Source organism: Ambystoma mexicanum, chromosome 5q, assembly GCF_040938575.1.
Source record: "Ambystoma mexicanum isolate Mex_15411 chromosome 5q, UKY_AmexF1_1, whole genome shotgun sequence".
In the NCBI taxonomy this organism is placed as follows: Eukaryota; Metazoa; Chordata; class Amphibia; order Caudata; family Ambystomatidae; genus Ambystoma; species Ambystoma mexicanum.
The window spans coordinates 1,139,588,014-1,139,607,892 of record NC_090933.1 but is presented as its reverse complement, the minus strand read 5'-3'; the positions used below and the strand labels follow the sequence as shown (position 1 = coordinate 1,139,607,892).

Genomic DNA, 19,879 nt, shown 5'->3' with positions numbered 1-19,879 from the left:
TTGTCCACCAAGAGCGATGGCCTTCCCCTGACGACCTGAACAAAGGATCCCCGGGAATAGCCTGGGAGAAACGCCTCAGGTTTCTCACAGAGCCCTGGCACAGACAGCCTGAAAAATAAAAATAAAACACCTCAAAAAGAAGTCAAACATTTGAAGAAAGTGGATCTTACTCCAGGGTCTCTTCTCCCAACTGTGGAGGAAGGCTCTGAAAGTGAAAACTGTATGTTGAGAATACACATAGGTAGCATTGCTTGTGGCCTGGCTGTCTATTTGCTCTTAAAGCGGAGGAGAGCATTTAACGACAGCGGTTCCCAGCCCGAGAAGTCTTTTCTGAACAAAGTTACTAAAACATAATGGCAGCCCACGTTTAAAACAGCATCAGGGCATTAACAGGTCATAAAAATTGCTAACATAGTTTAGACATTCTACCTCCAGTTGGGGTAATATTCTAGGGTCAAATGCTAGAGATTACAAATACCAGAAACCACTATCAACTCATCAGGGACTTGTTCATGCTATACATAATTGTCATGTGTATATATATATATACAAGTTTGTGTACATCTGCAACAGTACACAACATACAAAACCAACTTACATTGTGCAGACATTACTTTATTTAAACTTTTCATATTGTTCCGTCACCTCACATTTCTGTTGGGAAGGGAACACTGGCTGCTCAATCGTAGAACCCTAGGTTGGTTTAAAACATGTACCTTCCTGTCTGCATGCAAGGTGAGGTCCGAGGCCCTCTTCCATCTGGCCTGGGAGACCCCCATTGCTGCTTGCAGACCAGGCTTCCCCCACAAGATCCACTTAAACAGGAGCATCAGCTCCATCTTAAGATGGTCGAGGCTGCCACCGTAGTTTCATCATTGTTTGCCGGCACCCAGTTTGAATGGATGGCTGTGCTGGCTGTCATGCAACACGATTGGCTGCCTCCAGGACTTTCGACTCGGCCTCCGGCCAGCCTGTGTCGAAGGCACGGGTCCAACCCATTTGTACCTTGCTATCTGCGCCTGCCCATGCCGGGCATGCTGCCTGTTGCTGCCTACCCGTTCTAACCGCCTGATCAATTTTATTCCTGCCCTACGATGGCTGACACAGTTGCATGCCACACAGCATATGTAAGCCATTCTCACTGCCATTGGCCTATAAGATCGATTTACGGCCTTAGATATGGCATGACATTTCTTTCCTGCTTGTACACTGACATTCACCAATCTAAACGTTGCCCTTATAACCACCACTGCACCCTTCTGACCTTTTACTCTGGTCCTTTAACACTGGTGATCAGCACTGCCTATGTGGCCCCCAGGTTTGGATGCAGCTTTTCTCACATCTGCCTCACCTCACTCAACCTCACTACTCTCCATCTTCCTATTGTATCTCACCTGTTCACCTGCTTCTACATAGACCAGTCGCAGGGCACAGTGTTGGCAATTTAACATGGCAGTAACTACCAAATTTGACTTATTTAGCACAGTGCTGTGTTAGCAATGTAACCTGTCTAACTACTGATTACCTAATGAAGCCCCCGTACCAGGAGGCATGACTTTTCCGGACTGTGCACCCACTCTGATATGGTTTTTTTGCACATCTGTACACCAGAAATACCCCCCCTCCCCCCTGTAACATGAGACATGTCTTTTCCAGACTCTGCACTTATCCTTACTTTATTCTCTATGCATACTTGTACATGAGGTGTGGCTCTGCCAGATCATACTTGCAAGATACACCCGTATGCTGCAACCCATAAGCGTGTTCTTGCACTTTGTAGGATGTCACTTCGCACTTACTGTAACTAGCACCTAGCTACCTGAGGGTTTTGTGTGCTACTATACATGCAAAATAAAATAAACACTTGCAAAGTACCACGAGTTTGCTTAGATCAGGGTAATGACTTGGGTGTTGAACACAAGTCTCAAGAGATTCTGCCTGACGAATGAATGAAGACTGCATAATGGAGAGAGGATTTGCAAGCACTGGGCAAAAAGTGAATATGTAAACCCATCTAACATTATCAGGATTTCACTTGGAAACCAAGAAAGCAAAGCACAGCTTTAGATATTTAAAAAATGAATATGCTATGGTCTTGAAAAAAAGTAATCTGTTCACTAATCTCATGCTCAACTGCTGATACTAGATTGCCAATGTCCTCATTGTTGAAGATCGGACATGACCCAAAAGCATGTCAAGGGAGACATGGCACTAGCTAAATCGCATTTCAAAGAGCAAGTTACTTACCAACTGGTAATGTTCGTTCGACTGGATGTTCCTCCAATATATTCCACATCTTTGACATGTAATGTCCACAGCTGTGTACTTCGGAAACTGTTTCGGCTGAGGGCGTCATGCGTCCATGGTGTCGGGTCGATGTCCTTCGAAGGCCTCCGTCGAGGGAGACGTCACTGGATGTTATAAATAGGGCCTGTGGACTCAGTTCATGTTTTTTCCTCCATAACGTGCGACATGCACATATCCAATGCCCATGTGACTGCACATAGCCTTGAGGGAACGTAAGCTGCAATAGCATAGGAAATTCTCCAGAGGGGCAGGCAGGGAGGGCGATGTGGAATGCTTTGGAGGAACATCCAGTCGAAAGAACGTTACCAGTTGGTAAATAACTTGCTCTTTGAAATGCGATTTAGCTAGTGCCATGTCTCCCTTGACATGCTTTTGGGTCATGTCCGATCTTCAACAATGAGGACATTGGCAATCTAGTTTCAGCAGTTGAGCATGAGATTAGTGAACAGATTACTTTTTTTCAAGACCATAGCATATTAATTTTTCAAATATCTAAAGCTGCGCTTTGCTTGCGAATGGATTGTGTTCTCCCAACATATTCCACATCTTTGACAGACTCCCAGAGCAGTGCCAGAAAATGGAGGAGGGAAAAGAATTTAGAATACCAAATCAGATGGCAGAATAAAGAACCGCCTAACAACCGTATCCAGGGAGTAATGTTTGACAAAGGTGCGGATAGAAGCCCATGTGGCTGCGTCGCAAATATTCCAAATAGGAACTTCCCGCTGCAGGGCTGTGGGAGTAGCCACACCCCTAGTGGAATGAGCTTGCAACCCTTCAGGAGGGTTCTTGCTCGCCAATCGTTAACATTCAGTAACTGAGGATAATTCACCTGGACAAGGTCTGTTTGGTAACAGCCTGGCCCAATCGGTGACCAGTATACCCCACAAACAGTTGATCGACCACTCTGACCCAGGACATCCTAGAAATCTAAAAGCTCAGAGCTCTCCTAGGGTCCAACCTATGGAGTCACTCCTCTTCCTTACCAGGATGAGGAGGAGGAGGATAGAAAGACGGAAGAACCACTTTCTGGCTCAAATGAAATTGGGACACTTCCTTGGGTACAAAGGAAGGACGTACTCTCAGTGCAACCCTATCCTTGTGGACCACGGAACACAGTAAAGGGTGGCTTAGATGAAAGTGACTGCAATTCACTCACTCTGCGAGCGGAAGTAACCGCAACAAAGAATCTTGTCTTGAGGTTCAAATGGAGCACCCATCAGGAATTTCAAGACCAAATTCAGATCCCAAAACCGGCACAGCGGGAACACAGTGAGCCCTTTAAGAAATTGGGAAATCAAAGGAATCTTAAAATAAGTACATTCTTCAGACGAGCGCTTGAACATAGACAGCGCCGCCAGGTAACCTTTAAATGGTAACTCCTTGAAGGCCCCTGTGGGCCAAAGAAAGCAAGAAAGATAGAACAATGGGAATGGAACACTGAAAAGGATCAACATTTTGTCCTCTGCACTAGCCGCAAAACCTACGCCAACGGTACAGCGATTTGGTTGCTGGCCGCCTAGCCGAAAGAAACACCTCCATCACGTCATCCGGGAGGTCCCAATCCTTATGCCTCAACCTTTCAGATACCAAGCGTGAAGGTTGAGAGGCTTGACCACTGGGTGGAGAACCTGACCTCCCTGCCACCCTTTCCTGCGAGAGCAGATCCTCTCGGTAGGGAAGACGGCGTGGAGGGCAGATGGACATTTACAGAAGGTACCACGCTCTCCTGGCCCAATCCAGAGCATTGAGGATCATGTGGGATCCGAACCTCAACAACCTCCTTAACACTTGAGGAATGACTGGGACCGGAGGAAACGCGTACAGAAGTGGGAATGACCAATCCCCTATGAAGGCGTCTCCTGAGGGCTCCTCTCGGAAGAAATTCCCTTGAACAGAATCTCTTGCACTTCCGGTTGACACTTGTCATAAAGAGATCCACTTGTGGGGTTCCCCAAAGGGCGAAGATCACCAGGACTTCCTGAGCCAACTCCCACTTGTGAGAGACAGTGCTCTGCCTGCTCAGAGCATCCGCTGCCGCATTCTCCTCCCCAGCCAGATGAACTTCAGAGAGTGATATTCCCTGCTGGATTGCTCAGAACCAGAGCTGCATCGCCTCTCTGCACAACGGGAGTGACCCTACCCCCTTTTTTTGTTGAGGTAATGCATGGCCACTGTCTTGTCAGTCATGATCGGGACACACTTCCTCCGCACAGGCGGCAGAAAAGCCTTCAGGGCCAGCCTGATGGCCCTCAGCTCCAAAAGGTTGATGTGGAGATTGGACTTTGACGGAGACCAACGACCGCTGGCGGTCTAATCTTCGGCATGCGCTCCCCATCCTGCGAGGGAAGCGTCTGTCACTACTGTCTCCTCTGGCCACGGTTCCTAAAACGGCTCCCCCTTCATCAGGTTCCCTTTGTCGGCCCACCATAGAAGATCCTGGGTTACTGAGAGTGGAATCTGAAAGGGATACGCCATCTTGCCTGAGAATTGTGACCACTGCATCTTGCGGATCTCAACCTCAGTTTGTTCTCTGGCATCAAAAAAAATAAAGAGTGCCATGAGGACTAGCAACATTAAGAATTCGAAAGCCGGGAGACTTTGGGCATGTTGAAACTTGTCCACCATCTGCACAATGTGATGAGTCCTCACCTTGGGAGGCGAGCACTTCCCCAAGGACGTGTCCAACACAGCCTCGATGTACTGGAGCTGTTGGTAAGGTGTCAGATGCGACTTCTTGAAATTGAGGCAGAAGCCCAGCTTGTGGAGGGAGCGGCAGGTGAGCCCGAGATGATCCATCGCTTGCTCTGGAGAATGTGCACGGATCAACCGGTCATCTAGGTAGCGGTAGACGTGAATCCCCCCCTCGCCTGAGATACGCTGCCACCACCATTACCTTGGTGCATTAGCTTGGTGAAGACCCACGGGACAGAGGTCAATCCAAATGGCAGGACCTGAAACTGAACGTGCGAGTCGCCAGCCGCCAACCTCAGGTACTTTCTGTGCTTAGGATGAAACGATACATGAAAGTAAGCATCCTGTAGGTCCAGAGACAACAACCAATCCTGAAGTCGAAGGGCCTGGAGGATCTGAGAAAGAGTGGCCATCTTGAACTTATCCTTCCTGAGAAGTTTGTTAAACCAACACAAGTCCAAGATGGGTCTCAATCCCCAGTCTTTCTTTGGAATAAAAAAATATGGGGAATACCATCCCTTGTTCCTCTCCGCTACAGGCACCAGTTCTATAGTGCCTTTCTCCAGCAGGGTCAACATTTCCTGCACAAGGAGCGGATCCGGAAGCTTCAAAGAGAGGATTCCCAAGTGGGTTGACGTGAGGCCACTTTAGGAAGGGAAGGAGTAGCCGTGGGCTATTGTATCCGGAACCCACGCATCCGAAGTAATAACTCGCCATTCTTCGAGATGATCAGACAGTCTGCCCCCAAACGGCGAACAATGGAACATGGCCTCATGATTGTGTTGGAGCCGCTGCGGCAGCGCCTGAAGGCAGCTGCCTGAGTAAGGCAGCTGCCTGAGTGACTTTGACACCCCTATTTCCCCGACCACACGGGTACTGTTACGCGGACCCCTTTGACTGGCGGCTCCTCTCGTTCTACCAAAACCTCCACTGCGGTCCCCTGGGACGAAAAGGTGAAGGTTGACGCACTGCTGCGCTCAAAGACTTCGCCGCAGCTTTTGAGGTCTGCAACCTCTCAAGGTTCTCGTCAGCCTAGCTTTCAAACAAATGCGCGCTATCAAAGGGCATGTTCAAAAGAGAGGCTTGCACATACGGAGCAAAACCTGACTACCACAACCACGTGAATCTGCACATAACTGTGCTCACAGCCATGGATCGGCTAACACTGTCGGCCGTGTTGAAACCCGACTGAATGGATTCACACATGGCATCCTTGCCATCCTGCACGAGAGCAAGGAACCCATCCCTTTCTTCCCCCTCGGGAATATGCTCAGCCGCTACAGAAGAACAAGTTACTCTCTTACCTGGTGACGTTCTTTAGATGGGATGGTCCGACGACGTATTCCATATCTATAACAGTAATAACCACAGCTGTGCTGCTTCGGAAAATCTTTCTGCGTCCTGCGTCGATGTAGATAGGCTGTCCTCGAGGGCATCCGTCGAGCCGACATCACCAGATGTTATAAGTAGGACGCATGACGCCCGTAGCCTCAGTTGTAGTTTTTTCCCATAACATGCGGCACCAATCTTCTGCCAGTATGACCACAGAAAGCCTTGCGGAAACGTAAGCTGCAATCGCATAAGAAATTCTGTAGCGGGGTAGGCAGCGATATGGAATACGTCGTCGGACCATCCCATCGAAAGAACGTTACCAGGTAAGAGAGTAACTTGTTCTTCGAGGGGATTGGGTTCTCCGACGTATTCCGTATTTATGACAGACTTCCAAAGCAGTACCAACGTAAGGAGGTGGGAAAAGAATTTAGAATATACAAATTTAGAATGCCCAATCAAATTGCAGAGTAAAGGACCGCCTTGCCAAAGGCCAGATCCTGCCCATGGATAGAATCGAGGGAGTAGTGACGTACAAAAGTATGGACCGAAGCCCAGGTGGCTGCATCACAGATGTTACGAATAGGAACACCCCTATGCAGGGCAGTAGAGGCAGCCATACCCCCCTAGTAGGATGGGGCTGTAAGCCTACCGGAGGGTCCTTACCCGCCAAGTGTTAACATTCAGAAATTGCCAAGATAATCCATCGAGACAAAGTCTACTTACTAACAGCTTGTCCCAAACGCCTTCCAGCGTAACCAATAAAGAGTTGATCGTCCACTCTGACCCGGGACATGCGTGAAATGTAGAAGCTTAAACCTCTCCTAGGATCCAGCCTATGGAGCCTCTCCTCTTCCTTACCAGGATGTGGAGGAGGATAAAATGCCGGAAGAATAACCTTCTGGCTTAAATGAAATTCCGACACCACCTTCGGAAGAAAGGAAGGACGAACTCTAAGGACAACAATGTCTTTAAGAAACACAGTGAAGGGTGGCTTAACTGAAAGTGCCTATAACTCACTCGCTCAGAGCGGAAGTGACAGCAACTAAAAATACAGTTTTAAGGGTTAACAGTCTCAAAGGACAAGAATGCAAAGGCTCAAATGGAGCACCCATTAGAAACTTGAGAACAAGTTTCAGACCCCAACCGGGCACCTGGAAAGGTGACTGAGGGAACACATTAGTGAGCCCCTTCAGAAACGGAGAAATTAAAGGGATTTTAAAATAAGAACACTCAGACGAGCGCTTAAATATAGACAGTGCCGCCAGGTAACCCTTAAATGGTTCCCACTTGCAGGCCCTTGTGGGCCAAAAAAAGCAAAAAAGAGAACGACAGGAATGTCACATGAAAAAGGATCCACATTCTTAACCCTGCACCAGTCACAGAACTTTCTCCAACGGCAATGGTACAAGGACTTTGTTGCCGGCCGTCTAGCCGAAAGCAACACCTCCATCACATCTTCCGGGTGGTCCAAATCCTTATACCTCAACCTTTCAGAAGCCAAGCGTGAAGGTTGAGGGACCTGACCTCTGGATGGAGAACCTGACCCCCATCCCGTGAGATCAGATCGTCTCTGTAGGGAAGACGACGTGGAGGGCAGATGGACAAGTCGAGAAGGTCGGGTACCACGTCCACCGGGTCCATGCCAGAGCAATGAGGATCATCTGGGAATTGAACCTCCGTAACCTCCGCAGGATGACGGGAACTGGAGGAAACGCGTACAGCAGTGGGAAGGACCACTCCATCACGAACGCGTCTCCTAAGGCTCCTCTTGGTGGAAATTCCCGCAAGCAGAACCTTTCGCACTTCTGGTTGACAATGGAGGCGAAGAGATCCACTTGAGGGGTCCCCCAAAGGGCGAAGATCTCCAGGATAATCTCCTGAACCAGCTCCCACTCGTGAGAGATCGCGCTCTGCCTGCTCAGAGCGTCCGCCGTCTCGCTTTCGTCTCCGGCCAGATGAACTGCCGAGATCGAAATTTCCTGCTGGATGTCCCAAAACCAGAGCTGCATCTCCTCCCTGCACAGAGGAAGTGACCCTGCCCCCCCCCTTTTTCTTGAGGTAGTGCATGGCCACCGTGTAGTTCGTCAGAATCAGGACATTCTTTCCTCGCACAGTCGGCAGAAAAGCCTTCAGGGCAAGCCTGACGGCCCACAGCTCCTACAGATTGATATGGAGTCTGGACTCCGACGGAAACCAACGACCGCTGACTGTCAACTCGTTGGCATGAGCTCCCCATCCCGTGAGGGATGCGTCCGTCACGATCGTCACCTCTGACCAGGGCAGCCAAAATGGAGCCCCCCCCCATCAGATTGCCTTTGTCGGCCCACCACAGAAGGTCCTGGGCGACCGAGGGCGGCACCTGAACGGGGTCCGACATCATGCCGTAGGACTGTGACCACTGCATCTTGAGAGCCCACTGCAAAGATTTCATCCGCAGTCGGGCCACTGGCACCAGAAGAATGCAGGATGCCATGAGGCCGAGCAGCCTCAAGAACTCCAACGCCGGGAGACTCTGGGCATGTCGAAACTTGTGTACCATCTGCTGAATGTGAAGAGCCCTCACCTGGGGAGGAAAACACTGCCCCAGGGAAGTGTCGAGCACTGCTCCGATGTACTGGAGCCGCTCAGTTGGCGTCAAGTGGGACTTCTGTAAGTTGAGGGAGAAGCCCAGCTTGTGAAGGGAGTGGCAGGTGACGGACAGATGATCCAGGACTTGCTCGGAAGAACTCGCCCTGATCAACCAATCATCCAGGTAGGGGTAGAAGTGAATCCCCCCTTTCCTGAGATGTGCTGCCACCACCACCATGAGCTTGGTGAAAACCCTCAGGGCGGCAGGACCCGAAACTGAAAGTGTGAGTCGCCAACCGCGAACCTTAGGTACTTCTTGTGCTTGGGATGGATCGGCACATGAAAGAAAGCGTCCTTGAAGTCGAGAAACACCAACCAGTCCTGAAGTTGAAGAGCCTGGAGGACTTTAGAGAGAGTAACCATCTTGAACTTGTCCTTCCTGGGGAGTTTGTTCAAACCGCGCAAGTCCATGATGGGTCTCAATCCCCCATCAAAAAATAAGGGGAATACCATCCCTTGTTTCTCTCCGCTACAGGCACCAGTTCTATGGCGTCTTTCTCCAGCAGGGCTTGTATTTTCTGCGCAAGGAGCGGATCCGGACTCAAAGAGATTCCCTGGTGGATTGTCTTGAGGCCTCTGCCGAAAAAGAAGACAGTAGCCGTGGGTTAGGATCTCCAGAACCCACACATCTGAAGTAATGGCACGCCATTCTACAAGATGCTGTGCCAGCCTTCCCCCAACCGGCGAACCATGGGACCTGGCCTCATGACTGAGCTGGAGCGGCTGCGGCATGGCCTGAGGGCAAAGGGGCAACTGCCAGAGCGGCCTTGGCACCTCGAGTACCCTGTTTTCCACCTCTGGCACTCCTACGGTGGCCCCTTTGACTTGCAGCTCCTCTCGATTTACTAAAGGATGAGTAATAGCAAAAGGAACCTCCCCTCCATTGCTGTCCCCTAGGATGAAAAGGCGGGGGTTGGCGAACTGCAGCGCTCAATGACTCCGCTGCAGCTTTTGAGGTCTACAACCTCTCAAGGCTCTCGTCAGCCTTGCTGCCAAAAAGATGTTCACCATCAATGGGCATGTTGAGGAGCCGGGCTTGCACATCAGGAGCAAACCCTGACTTGCGCAACCACGCAAACCTGCGTATTACGGTGCTCGCCGCCATGGACCGGCTGACACAGTCTGCCATGTCCAGACCCGACTGAAAGGACTCACACATGGCATCCTTGCCATCCTGTACAATAACAAGAAAACCATCCCGTTCGTCCCATTTGGGAATATGTTCAGCCGCTGAAGAAATACAGTTCCACAGAGTGTGCGTGAAACTTGACAAGGCACATACGGAGTTGGCCGCCTGAAGAGCCATACCACCTGAAGAAAACACTTTCTTTGACAACCATCAAAACGCTTGTCGTCCCCATCAGGAGGGATGGTAGGATATGACGCCCGCTTTGCTGGGGCCGTAGCCGCCTGCACCACCAAACTGTCCGGAGTGGGGTGTGTGGTCAAGTAGCAGGGGTCGCTACTGGCAGGACGGTATTTTCACAGCAAATACTTCCTCACTGCCGGGAGACTCTCTGGGGCAGTCCAAGCAGCTGCCACCCTTCTATGCAAGGCCATATGGAATGGCAGTACCGGGTCAGTCGGTGAACCTTGGTTGAGGATATCTGTCAGGTCATCCTGCACAAAAGGCACTGGTGGTGCAGACCACCCCAAGTAATCCGTGAGCCTCGACACAAGGCGCCGGTACGAGGACTCGGCATGGGTGCCAGACTCAGGCCTACAGAACTCTACCTCCGGAGAGGTGTCCAGACCGGTGACGTCGTGCAGCAACTGACGCAGGTCCTCAATCTGGCTATGACCAGATATATAATGTCGTCTGGTACCGTGTCAGGAACCAACCCATCTTCAGAACCCTCATCCACCTGAAGTATAATCCAGCGGCTGGAATGTGGGCACTGAATAAGGAACAAAGACATTTTTAGCCTTGGCCAGAGCCCTTCCAGGGGGTTCCACCGTGCCACGGGGTACCTCCGACAAAACAGCCTCGAAAGGCTTCGACGTCGAGCGTGCGTCGACAGCATCGACGGCTTCGACACAGGCCTCGAGTGCGGAGCCCCGAGCGTGTCTCTCGACAGCCTAGGCGTCGATGACGTTAATGACTTCCTCGGAGGCAGGGCCTCGAGAGTCCGTCGACGACCTCAGCGCCGATGTCTTCTTCGAAGACTTCACAGGTTCACAAGGTCGTCAAGGACATGGACCTGGAATGGGCATGACTAGAATGATTCCCCTTGTCTGAGAGGGACCTCTCCCGCGAATCGTGCCGACCACCCGAACCCAAAGGCATACGAGCGGTGTCTCTAGTACGGTCACGGCCGACCACTCTCGGAGGCGCGGACGGACCGGAGTCCTGCAAATCAAAAATTGCCAACATCTCCTTACGGAAGGAAGCCCATTCATCAGGAGTCGAATGCTTGGTGGGACAAGCAACCCGCCAACGGGCGGCGTCCTCAGAAGAGGACTGGGAAGGCGACCAATGACGGCGCTTCCGCGAGTGACTTGAATAGGCAGAGTAATGGCGGGACCTACTCCGGGACCGAGACCTCCCGGACCGACGACGATGCGGAGAGTCGCCCCTCGAATTGTCCATCGAAAGCCTGGAGGACCTCGGCTTGCGAGCCTTGGTCACCTTACCTACAGAAAGCTTCTTACGCTCATGCAAGGCCTTCGAAGTAAGCAATTGGCAGTCCACAGAGTCGTCTGTGTCGTGGTCCTCACCGAGGCACCAGAGGCAAGCTTCGTGCGAATCCGTTAACGACATCTTGGACCCGCAGTCACGACATTTATTAAAACCTGGCCGGGGGGTAGACGACGAAGACATCATACGATACTACACAAACGAACAGGTTTGAGGAACCGAAAGAACAGAACTCAGAAGAGTCGAGGCGTGCCGAGATCTCCAAAGCGAACACGTTCGCGGAAAAAACAGAACTGAGGCTACGGGCATCGTGCGTCCTACTTATAACATCCGGTGACGTCGGCTCGACAGAGGCCCTCGAGGACAGCGTATCGAGGCAGGACGCAGATGCCAAAAGATTTTCCGAAGCAGCACAGCTGTGGTGATTACTGTCATAGATATGGAATACGCCGGAGGACCCAATCCCCTCGGAACAATTCCACAGAGTGTGTGAAAATCGTGCTAAGGCACAAGTGGAGTTGGCGGACACCATACTCCCCGCAGAAAACACCTTGCGTGCCCAATCGTCGAAGCGTTTGTTGTCCCTATCAGGAGGGATGGTAGGGTACGCCGCCTGCCTCGAGGTGGCCGTAGCCCCCTGAACCACCAAGCTCTCGGGAGGGGGGTGAGATGAAAGGTAGCTCGTGTAACTACTGGAAGGGCGGTGTTTTTTAGTTAATGATTTGTTAACTGCAGGAAGAGATTCCGGTGTCTGCCAAGCAGCCGCCACCCTTTTCTGCAAGGTCAAATGAAAAGGTAACACCGGGTCAGGATGGACCTTGATCCAAAATATCCGTGAAGTCATCTTGAACAAAAGCTTCTGGAGGACTAGATCAACCAAGATACTCAGTGACCCTAGCCATCAGTCTCCTGTAGGACTCAGCATGAGCCCCAAGCTCAGGCCTACCAAACTCCACCTCAGGAGAAGTGTCCAAGCCACTGGCATCATGAAGAGATTGCCGTAACTCTTCTAACTGACAGTCCCCGGAAAAGACAGGAGCCACATCAGGGTCAAATTTTAAATCTGACCTCTCATCCTCATAGATGTCATCCAGAGGGAGGAAAAACTCCTGCCTCGGGACAGAAGTGAGTCTGGAGTCCTTAACAGGCCCCACATACTTGGAAGTAGCCTTCTTTTGAGGATCCACCGTGCCAGGGACCTCGATCGGCAAATTCCGGGCAAAAAGCGTTGAGGGCGCCAAAGGCTTCGACAACAGCATTGAGGGCTGGTGTGAAGGCAAAGCTTCGACATCCGTATCGGATGGACACGGTGCCGTCGGAGTAGACACCGACCTCGAGCCCTTCCCAGACTTCTGCAGTCTCGCCAGGGCAGAGGACCGAGATCTGGAAGCACTTCTGTCGATCACGTCGAGGACCCGAGCCCGAAGGCGTACCAGCCACAGATCAAGACCGGTCGTTGCTGGCTTATTGCGAAGGCGCGGGCGGATCTGTGCCCTGGGATTGGGAAATCGCCAGCATCTGCTCCTTGAAGGCTGCCCACTCCTCCGGAGTCTAGGACTTCGTAGGACAAGCCACTTTCCTTGCAGCACCATCCTCCGAGGAGGAGGGGGGAAGGCGACCGGTGACGCCACTTCCTGGAATGCCAAGACGAGGATGACGAATGGCGGGTACCACTCCGCGACCAAGCTACCCGGGGACTCCTTCCGACGTGGAGAGTCGCCCCTCGAATCGTCGGTGGACATCCCCTTAGGTCTACGAGACTTACTGGGTTTAGAACCCTTACCTACCTGTAGCTTCCCCTTACGGTCGTGCAAGGCCTTAACAGTCAGCGACTGGCATTTGGAACAGTCGTCGGTGTCCAGACTTTCGCCCAAGCACCACAAACAAATGCGATACGGGTCCGTAATCAACATCTTATCAGTCCTGGCAAGTCTTAAAGCCAGACCGCGGAATCGGAGTGGTCGAATGAAGACATTCAGGAGGAAAACACGAGGCGTGCCGAGTCTCTGAAGCAAACACGTTTGCCGAAAAAACTGAACTGAGGCTATGGGGGGCCGTGCGTCCTATTTATAACATCGTGATGTTGCCCACGACAGAGGCCTCAACTCGACGCCATTGACGCAGGACGCCCTTTGCCGAAAAAGATTCTGAAGTACACAACTGTGGACATTACATGTCAAAGATGTGGAATACGTTGGAGGACACAATCCATTTGAAATAGTGGTATTAGTCGTTACAGCTTAATTATAGCTGTGGTTGGCAAATAGCTGCACAAAAAGAGTGTGGTCAAGTTACAACTCAGAAGGGTGTTCATAGGTGGCAGTGTCAGAACAACTTTGAAAGGGTAGGTATTTTTCTTTTCAAGGACCAACTTTATGTTGTAATATATGTATGATTACTCATGCACTTTGAAGAATGTTCACTTTACAATAACTGTGACTAGTGCCCTGAAATCTGAGGGTTTGGTGCTCTGCTATAAATGCAAAAAAATAAAGAGTCCAAACAAGAGAGCAGGCTGTCAGAAAATTCAGCTTGACCATAAACTTCTCTTGCTACGGCCATCAATTGCAACTGACAATTACTAAAATGTAAAACTTAAAGGAAGTTACAACATGAAATAACAATTGTAAACACAATGCAAGAAGCAAATTAGAAACATTGCCTGATGTAAAAAGTGTTTGAATAATAAATGCAAGTCCGCAGTAGCAAATCCTTACCTGGCGGCTCCCTGCAGATGTAGCATAAGTACTGTTCTGGAATGCTGTCCTCTATTAACCCCATACATATACTATGCTGCCAACAAAGGCACTCTTCACACTGAAAACATGAAAATGAGAAGTGTTTTAATAGTTACTTATAATGGAAGATATTCATAAAATATTTGCAAGCTGACAAACGAATGCAAATACTAACATGGTTCTAAATTATACTGTGGTGGAGCTAAAGAACACACAAAATAGGTTTTCAAGACTGTCAGGATGAGTACGGGAGTAAACATGGAAAAAACCTGTGCATTTCTGGACAACTGAAAACGTTTAATATGAGTAGTTCAAGCGCAACGTGTAGGGAAGGGGATGAACCATACTTCATCGGGGATGTCAAGTCTGGCAGGGATACTAGTTGCTCACTCAATCCCGGTTTTAAACAAACTCTCAGGGTTATAGCGTCCAGCACACACTGCCTAAATCTCTGTGCCTTTATGGATATAATGCCTGATAGGAAAGATTTTTCATTATGCAACTGTCTTACCATTGACATTGTTCGAAAAGATGTTCTTTTACACCTTTCTCTCCATAGACTTCTATGGGACCCCATTCTTTTTGCTCGTTTTTTAACCGTGTCCCATTTTTTTGGAGGTTATTAATGCCTTCTGCTTTACTTCTCTCGCCTGTATTACCCAGTCCTATGGGGAAACTAGTGCCCAAAACTGTCAGTGCCAAGAGAAGTTAGGAAAGATTTCTCTTTTTGCAACTTTGCACTTCATATGTTTCTTTAGAAACCAATTCTTTTTGCTCGGTTTTTATCCTGCCCTGACATTTTGAAGGGCAGTAAAGACTTAAGCTTCACTCCCCTTTTGCTCATTGGTATGGTGAAAGGGATCAGTCATTCAGACTACCAGTACTGGGAAAATGGGTTTCCCTTTCTGTATGCTTGTACTTTTTAACATAACACAGCACCTTACAGTGGAGTGCAATGGGGATACTTTTGTATCACACTAACTTTTTACACGTGGTATTTCTGGTTACTTTTATATGCGCTTGTTAGGGGAGTTTTCCCAAAGTCCTCTGGAAGGTAGGACTTTACAAAACTATCCAAATGGTTTGTAGATCCCCAACTCGTAGTATCAGTCTGTAATGCTCATGGAACCTTGGTAGAGTGGCAGAGCAGCTGGGCTAACATAAGAGGAAGATGTGAGCTGTAGGTAAGTACACTGAACCCAGTAAGTAAAGCAATTTAAAGAAGCACTCAATACATGTATAGTAAAATATAGATTATATATACACACAATGTTAGGGAGATTTATCATGTTTATGCTTCATCCCCTCTCCTAGTGAGACCCCCCCCCCCATCCCCAGCACTTTTGTGCTGGACTTCTGGACCCTTTTCTTTCAATCCTGAATGAGTGGAGCTTTTTCCACTCATTCATTCTTGTGGGCTCTGTCTTTGGAACTCTATTCTTTGTATTCTGCCTGCACTATGGAGTCTGTCTCCATAGCTCTTAAACGGCATCTGTGTTTTACTACTGCAGCACACAGATTCTTATGGGCAGTGTTGCTGGGGACCCTTAGGGTCCTCCTTTATGATTATTTTCTATATTCTCAAGTAACTACAGATCTTAAGGATATACAGCTACTTCGTATCTCTCCCAAAAATCTATAGTCTGAGAGATTGGCACACACCACCTTCCGTATCCCCCTTCTCTATGCTTCTGTGATTTCTTAGTCACATAGACAATCACCTAGTTATGGCTGGTGGCAATAGACGTGTTATACCAACTATTGTTTATTTTCTATACCGCAGGCTATGTCCATAGCCTCGGTAGTGCACAATAGGGGCACCCAAGTACCAAGTTATGGCCATTATTAGCATGGTAGTTCTTTGTTAGCCCTTCTACTACCATTCTTGAAGAGGGAGGTCTGTGTGTGTGTTTTGCCTTTGGTGGGAACCAGTAGGTATCCTGGCCTAGGCTCCAGAGTCTGGGCAGGCAGGCAGGATGCGGGGGAGGAGTCATTTGTCTGCCAGGGTGCCTGAATAGGTCCAGCTTCCACAGTCGGTCTGGCTGTCCAGATTGGACAGTTAAACACCACTTTCTGTAAAATGCTGAAAGAGATTGCAGAGCAATGTGTGCTAAAACTGTATAAAAGGTGAGGCTTTCTGGAGTGAAAAGCAAGCTGACCACTGGGAGCTGAATTAAACGAAGACGACTAGAGACGCCTGCATACCCTTTGCAACACTGGAGCGACCACTGCTGTCCTGACCCTGTTTTTCTGTGTGACAGGAGCTCTGAAGAGGACGACTCCTTTCCAAGACTAACTTTGGAACAAGCCATCTCCTGAGGTCGTAGGAGCTTCCAGAGCTGCAAAATCTCAAAACCAGGAGACCTGCTGACCCTTTCGAGTGCATAGGCATGGAAAGGCTGAATCCATCCAAGTCTTTGCTGAACCCGTAAGGACACTCCAGAGATCCAATCTAACTAGCCCAGAGCCCCTCACCAGAGTGTGGGACTGCAGGAAGCTAAGAAGATTGACCGGGCGATCTGTGTCCATTATTGGTGCTGCTGAAACGGCGTCAAAACCAAAAAGTGAACCAAGAAGTTGCTGAAAGTCATGCTACAGGTCCCACCTCGAGACGGCTGCTGAGAGACACAGTCCATTGTCCTGCCTTTCGTCATCAGACCAAGGGATCCAGAGGTCAGGCCCAGAGCTGTCACATTGCAGAGAAGCCAACACAAACATATTTCCCCCTTTTCCAGTTCTTTCTACCAGTCTCTAAGGCAGGTAGACCCTCTATTTGCACAAGGCATTCCACTTCATGTGCATTAACATGGCAAGCTATCTTATTGGAGTTTGAATCAGTGGCCTCCAGTTTAAAACAGCCAGGGGCATATGACCCAGGAGAGTGTAGAGGCTGATTGCCTGCTTAAGAGATAGAGACTGAAAAAAACAGCAAAATCCTTAGAGTCAGGTGAATGAAGCTGCAAGTGATTTCAATCCAGCATACACCCAAGTCACGCCCAGCGTGTAGTGCGCAAATGAAACCCTTATTTATTTTTATCTATAAGTTCAATATTCTGAATGATATACCACTCCCTTCTCCTGGAACCTCCCCACCCCCGGTCACACTGAACCAGGAATCAGGCTAGTTTGCAAAGGTACATATTTATGTACTTAGAATTTAATCACAATATATTTTAATAGGTAAACAACAATCACCAATGGGGTGACAAAACACTGAATAGTATCTTTAATACACTAGGAATCAAGGAATGACTATAAAACAACTGCAGCACAGAAAATAATACTTTTGAGTTGGTTTGGTATTTATGGCACTATGGTTAGGGGTTCCTCCTGCAACACCCCTCAACTCCCCAATAGGCAATGAATAGATGGATGTGAGGAGAGAGAGGTATTCAGGAATAGCACAAATCAAACAGAATATCACTCCCACCTTCCCCCTTCAAACACAAGAGAAAAATGGAATTGACTTTTCAGCTGTCAAACTGGCTTTGAAATCGTCTTTAGAATGGACGGGGCAAAAAAGCCAAATATGGTCAAAAATGTTTAAATGATCATAAATTCCTACGGGAGCCGCTTTGAACAGTTGCACACAATCAAACAATGATTTAGTCAAAAGAAAACATTTGAAATCTCAAATTCCAAGTTGGAAGCAGTTTTAAGCTAATTCACACGTGTAAAAACCTTTCAGAATTGTAATTCACAGCAAACGTTTCTTTGCGTGATATTCGCTATAACGGGAGAATCGCACTGTTTTGCAATGCGGTTTTGGGTTTTATGGATAGCTAAGGATGTTAGGTACAAGTAGGAGCTGAAATTAGGCGCGAGAATGGAAAACAGAAATGCACTTTTGAAAATAACAGATGGGTTGATTACAATAGATTATGACTATGAAAAAGCGAATGCCACAGATGGATCTTACAGACACGTGATCAGCGTAACCCGCCTGTTGTGGATACTCTACTTCTTCAGATGAGAAAAGAGTCAGCGCAAAGATAGTTCTAGCAATACAATGGTTCTGAATTAAAAATGGAATGGGTTTGAGATATGGACCAGACAATGCAGATATATTAGGGTCACTTTTCTTCCTATTAATACTCACAGAATAAGTTATTAAATTGGACCATCAGTTCTGGTTATGGATAGGATCTGGTCTACGAAAAACAGCACATCAGGCACAGGATTGGATCAGCTAGCCCGGTCACTGGATTTGCACAGAATCTGCCCCCCTTGTTTGTGGATATTTCAATCCGCTGGATAGCGAGTTCCTTGTGGTAGCAAGCCAGAGAATTTCAGGATACTAGTTCAAAAGGCCTTCTCACACCACAGCACTTCCCTGGGTGGCAAGAATACGTTTGAGGATTTTAGGCCCTGCAGAAAGTCAATAGTTCTCTACTGCTTGCAAGAGTCTTGGCACCTGGATCTGGAAGGATGTTAAAGCTGGATGTAGAATGCTGGATCAGAGTGCTTTGCCGGAATCAGGAAAGTGAGTCCCTATGTGTTTTCAGCTGTCGCTATTTATCCTATTTCAAATGACATCAAAAAAGGGTGTATGGGCAGGCTTAGCTAAGCTTGCCCATGTGAGCTGGGATTGGATCAAAACTTCATCTCCGCCTTGCATCTGAGTGATTGGATCAAGGCTGGATGATGTCACATTTTATGGTTTGCTTTACAGGTCTTAGAAACCTCCCTTTAGCTACTGGTCTCTTTATATTAAATACACATTTCTACATTGGTCACTTACACAAATCACACACAATGTTTCATATTTTATGTAGCATCTGTTCCTCAAAATCCTGCAGCTGTAGGATCTTGTTTCAACTTTACAGAATGTTGTCCTTTTTGCTATGAAAGCAATTTCCAAACTTTATGCAAATTTCCACAAATGTGTGTGTTTAACCTAGGGATGTGTGTGTATATTTTCACATTTTCCTGTCCAGAATATGTCACATAGTTCTGCCGCCTCTTAAAATGTGCAGCAAGAAATTAGATTAACAACACTGTCCTTTATATTTTTCACCACTTTGAATCACAAGTTATGAGTCTCTGAAAATTGTTAATTGTTCATATTTAACAGTAAATGGCATGCCCCTTTTTCTCTCCCTGGAGTCCAGGAGCATCCCCCTCCTTGTTTGTTACTTCCCCGGAGCCATTTACAACCCTCTCACACCTACGTTTCCTGGGCTGAAAAGCCTGCTATTGTTCATTCTCTTTCTGTAGACAAAAGTCTAGGTTAACCCACAATTATCTCTCCGCAAGTTTCAGCTGAGAGGATATCCCTCCCCCTGGGAGAAACTGGTTTGTCCACTTTCAAAGGATTGCAGCTCAGCCAAGCTAATTTATTCTTAATTAAAAATCCAGGAAAAACCAAACTTGTTGCATCAAACATAAATACATTACTTTCTTAGCTTTAACTCTGTGGGATAAAAGCAACTGAGATCTGTATTCTTTTTAGCCACAATCCTTTTTATGTTTGCCAATGCGGCAGACTTTTTAGTTTAGATCACTTTGAAGTTTCATCAGTAACTCATCTGACAGCTGTCAT

The 19,879-nt window shown here is 48.3% G+C and overlaps 1 protein-coding gene across 6 annotated transcripts in view; it reads right to left on the bottom strand.

Annotated features, from left to right (window-relative positions):
• PHF20L1 (PHD finger protein 20 like 1) overlaps nucleotides 1-19,879 on the bottom strand; it is a 1,153,412-nt gene that overhangs the window by 226,750 nt on the left and 906,783 nt on the right. For all 6 annotated transcript variants that reach the window (XR_011278670.1, XM_069621650.1, XM_069621651.1 and 3 more), the window contains one exon: nucleotides 14,317-14,416. Coding sequence is in view for 5 of the 6 variants with exons in the window: in XM_069621650.1 (XP_069477751.1) it covers nucleotides 14,317-14,416 (100 nt within the window). In the remaining variant the exon portion in view is untranslated. The remainder of the gene's footprint in view (nucleotides 1-14,316; nucleotides 14,417-19,879) is intronic.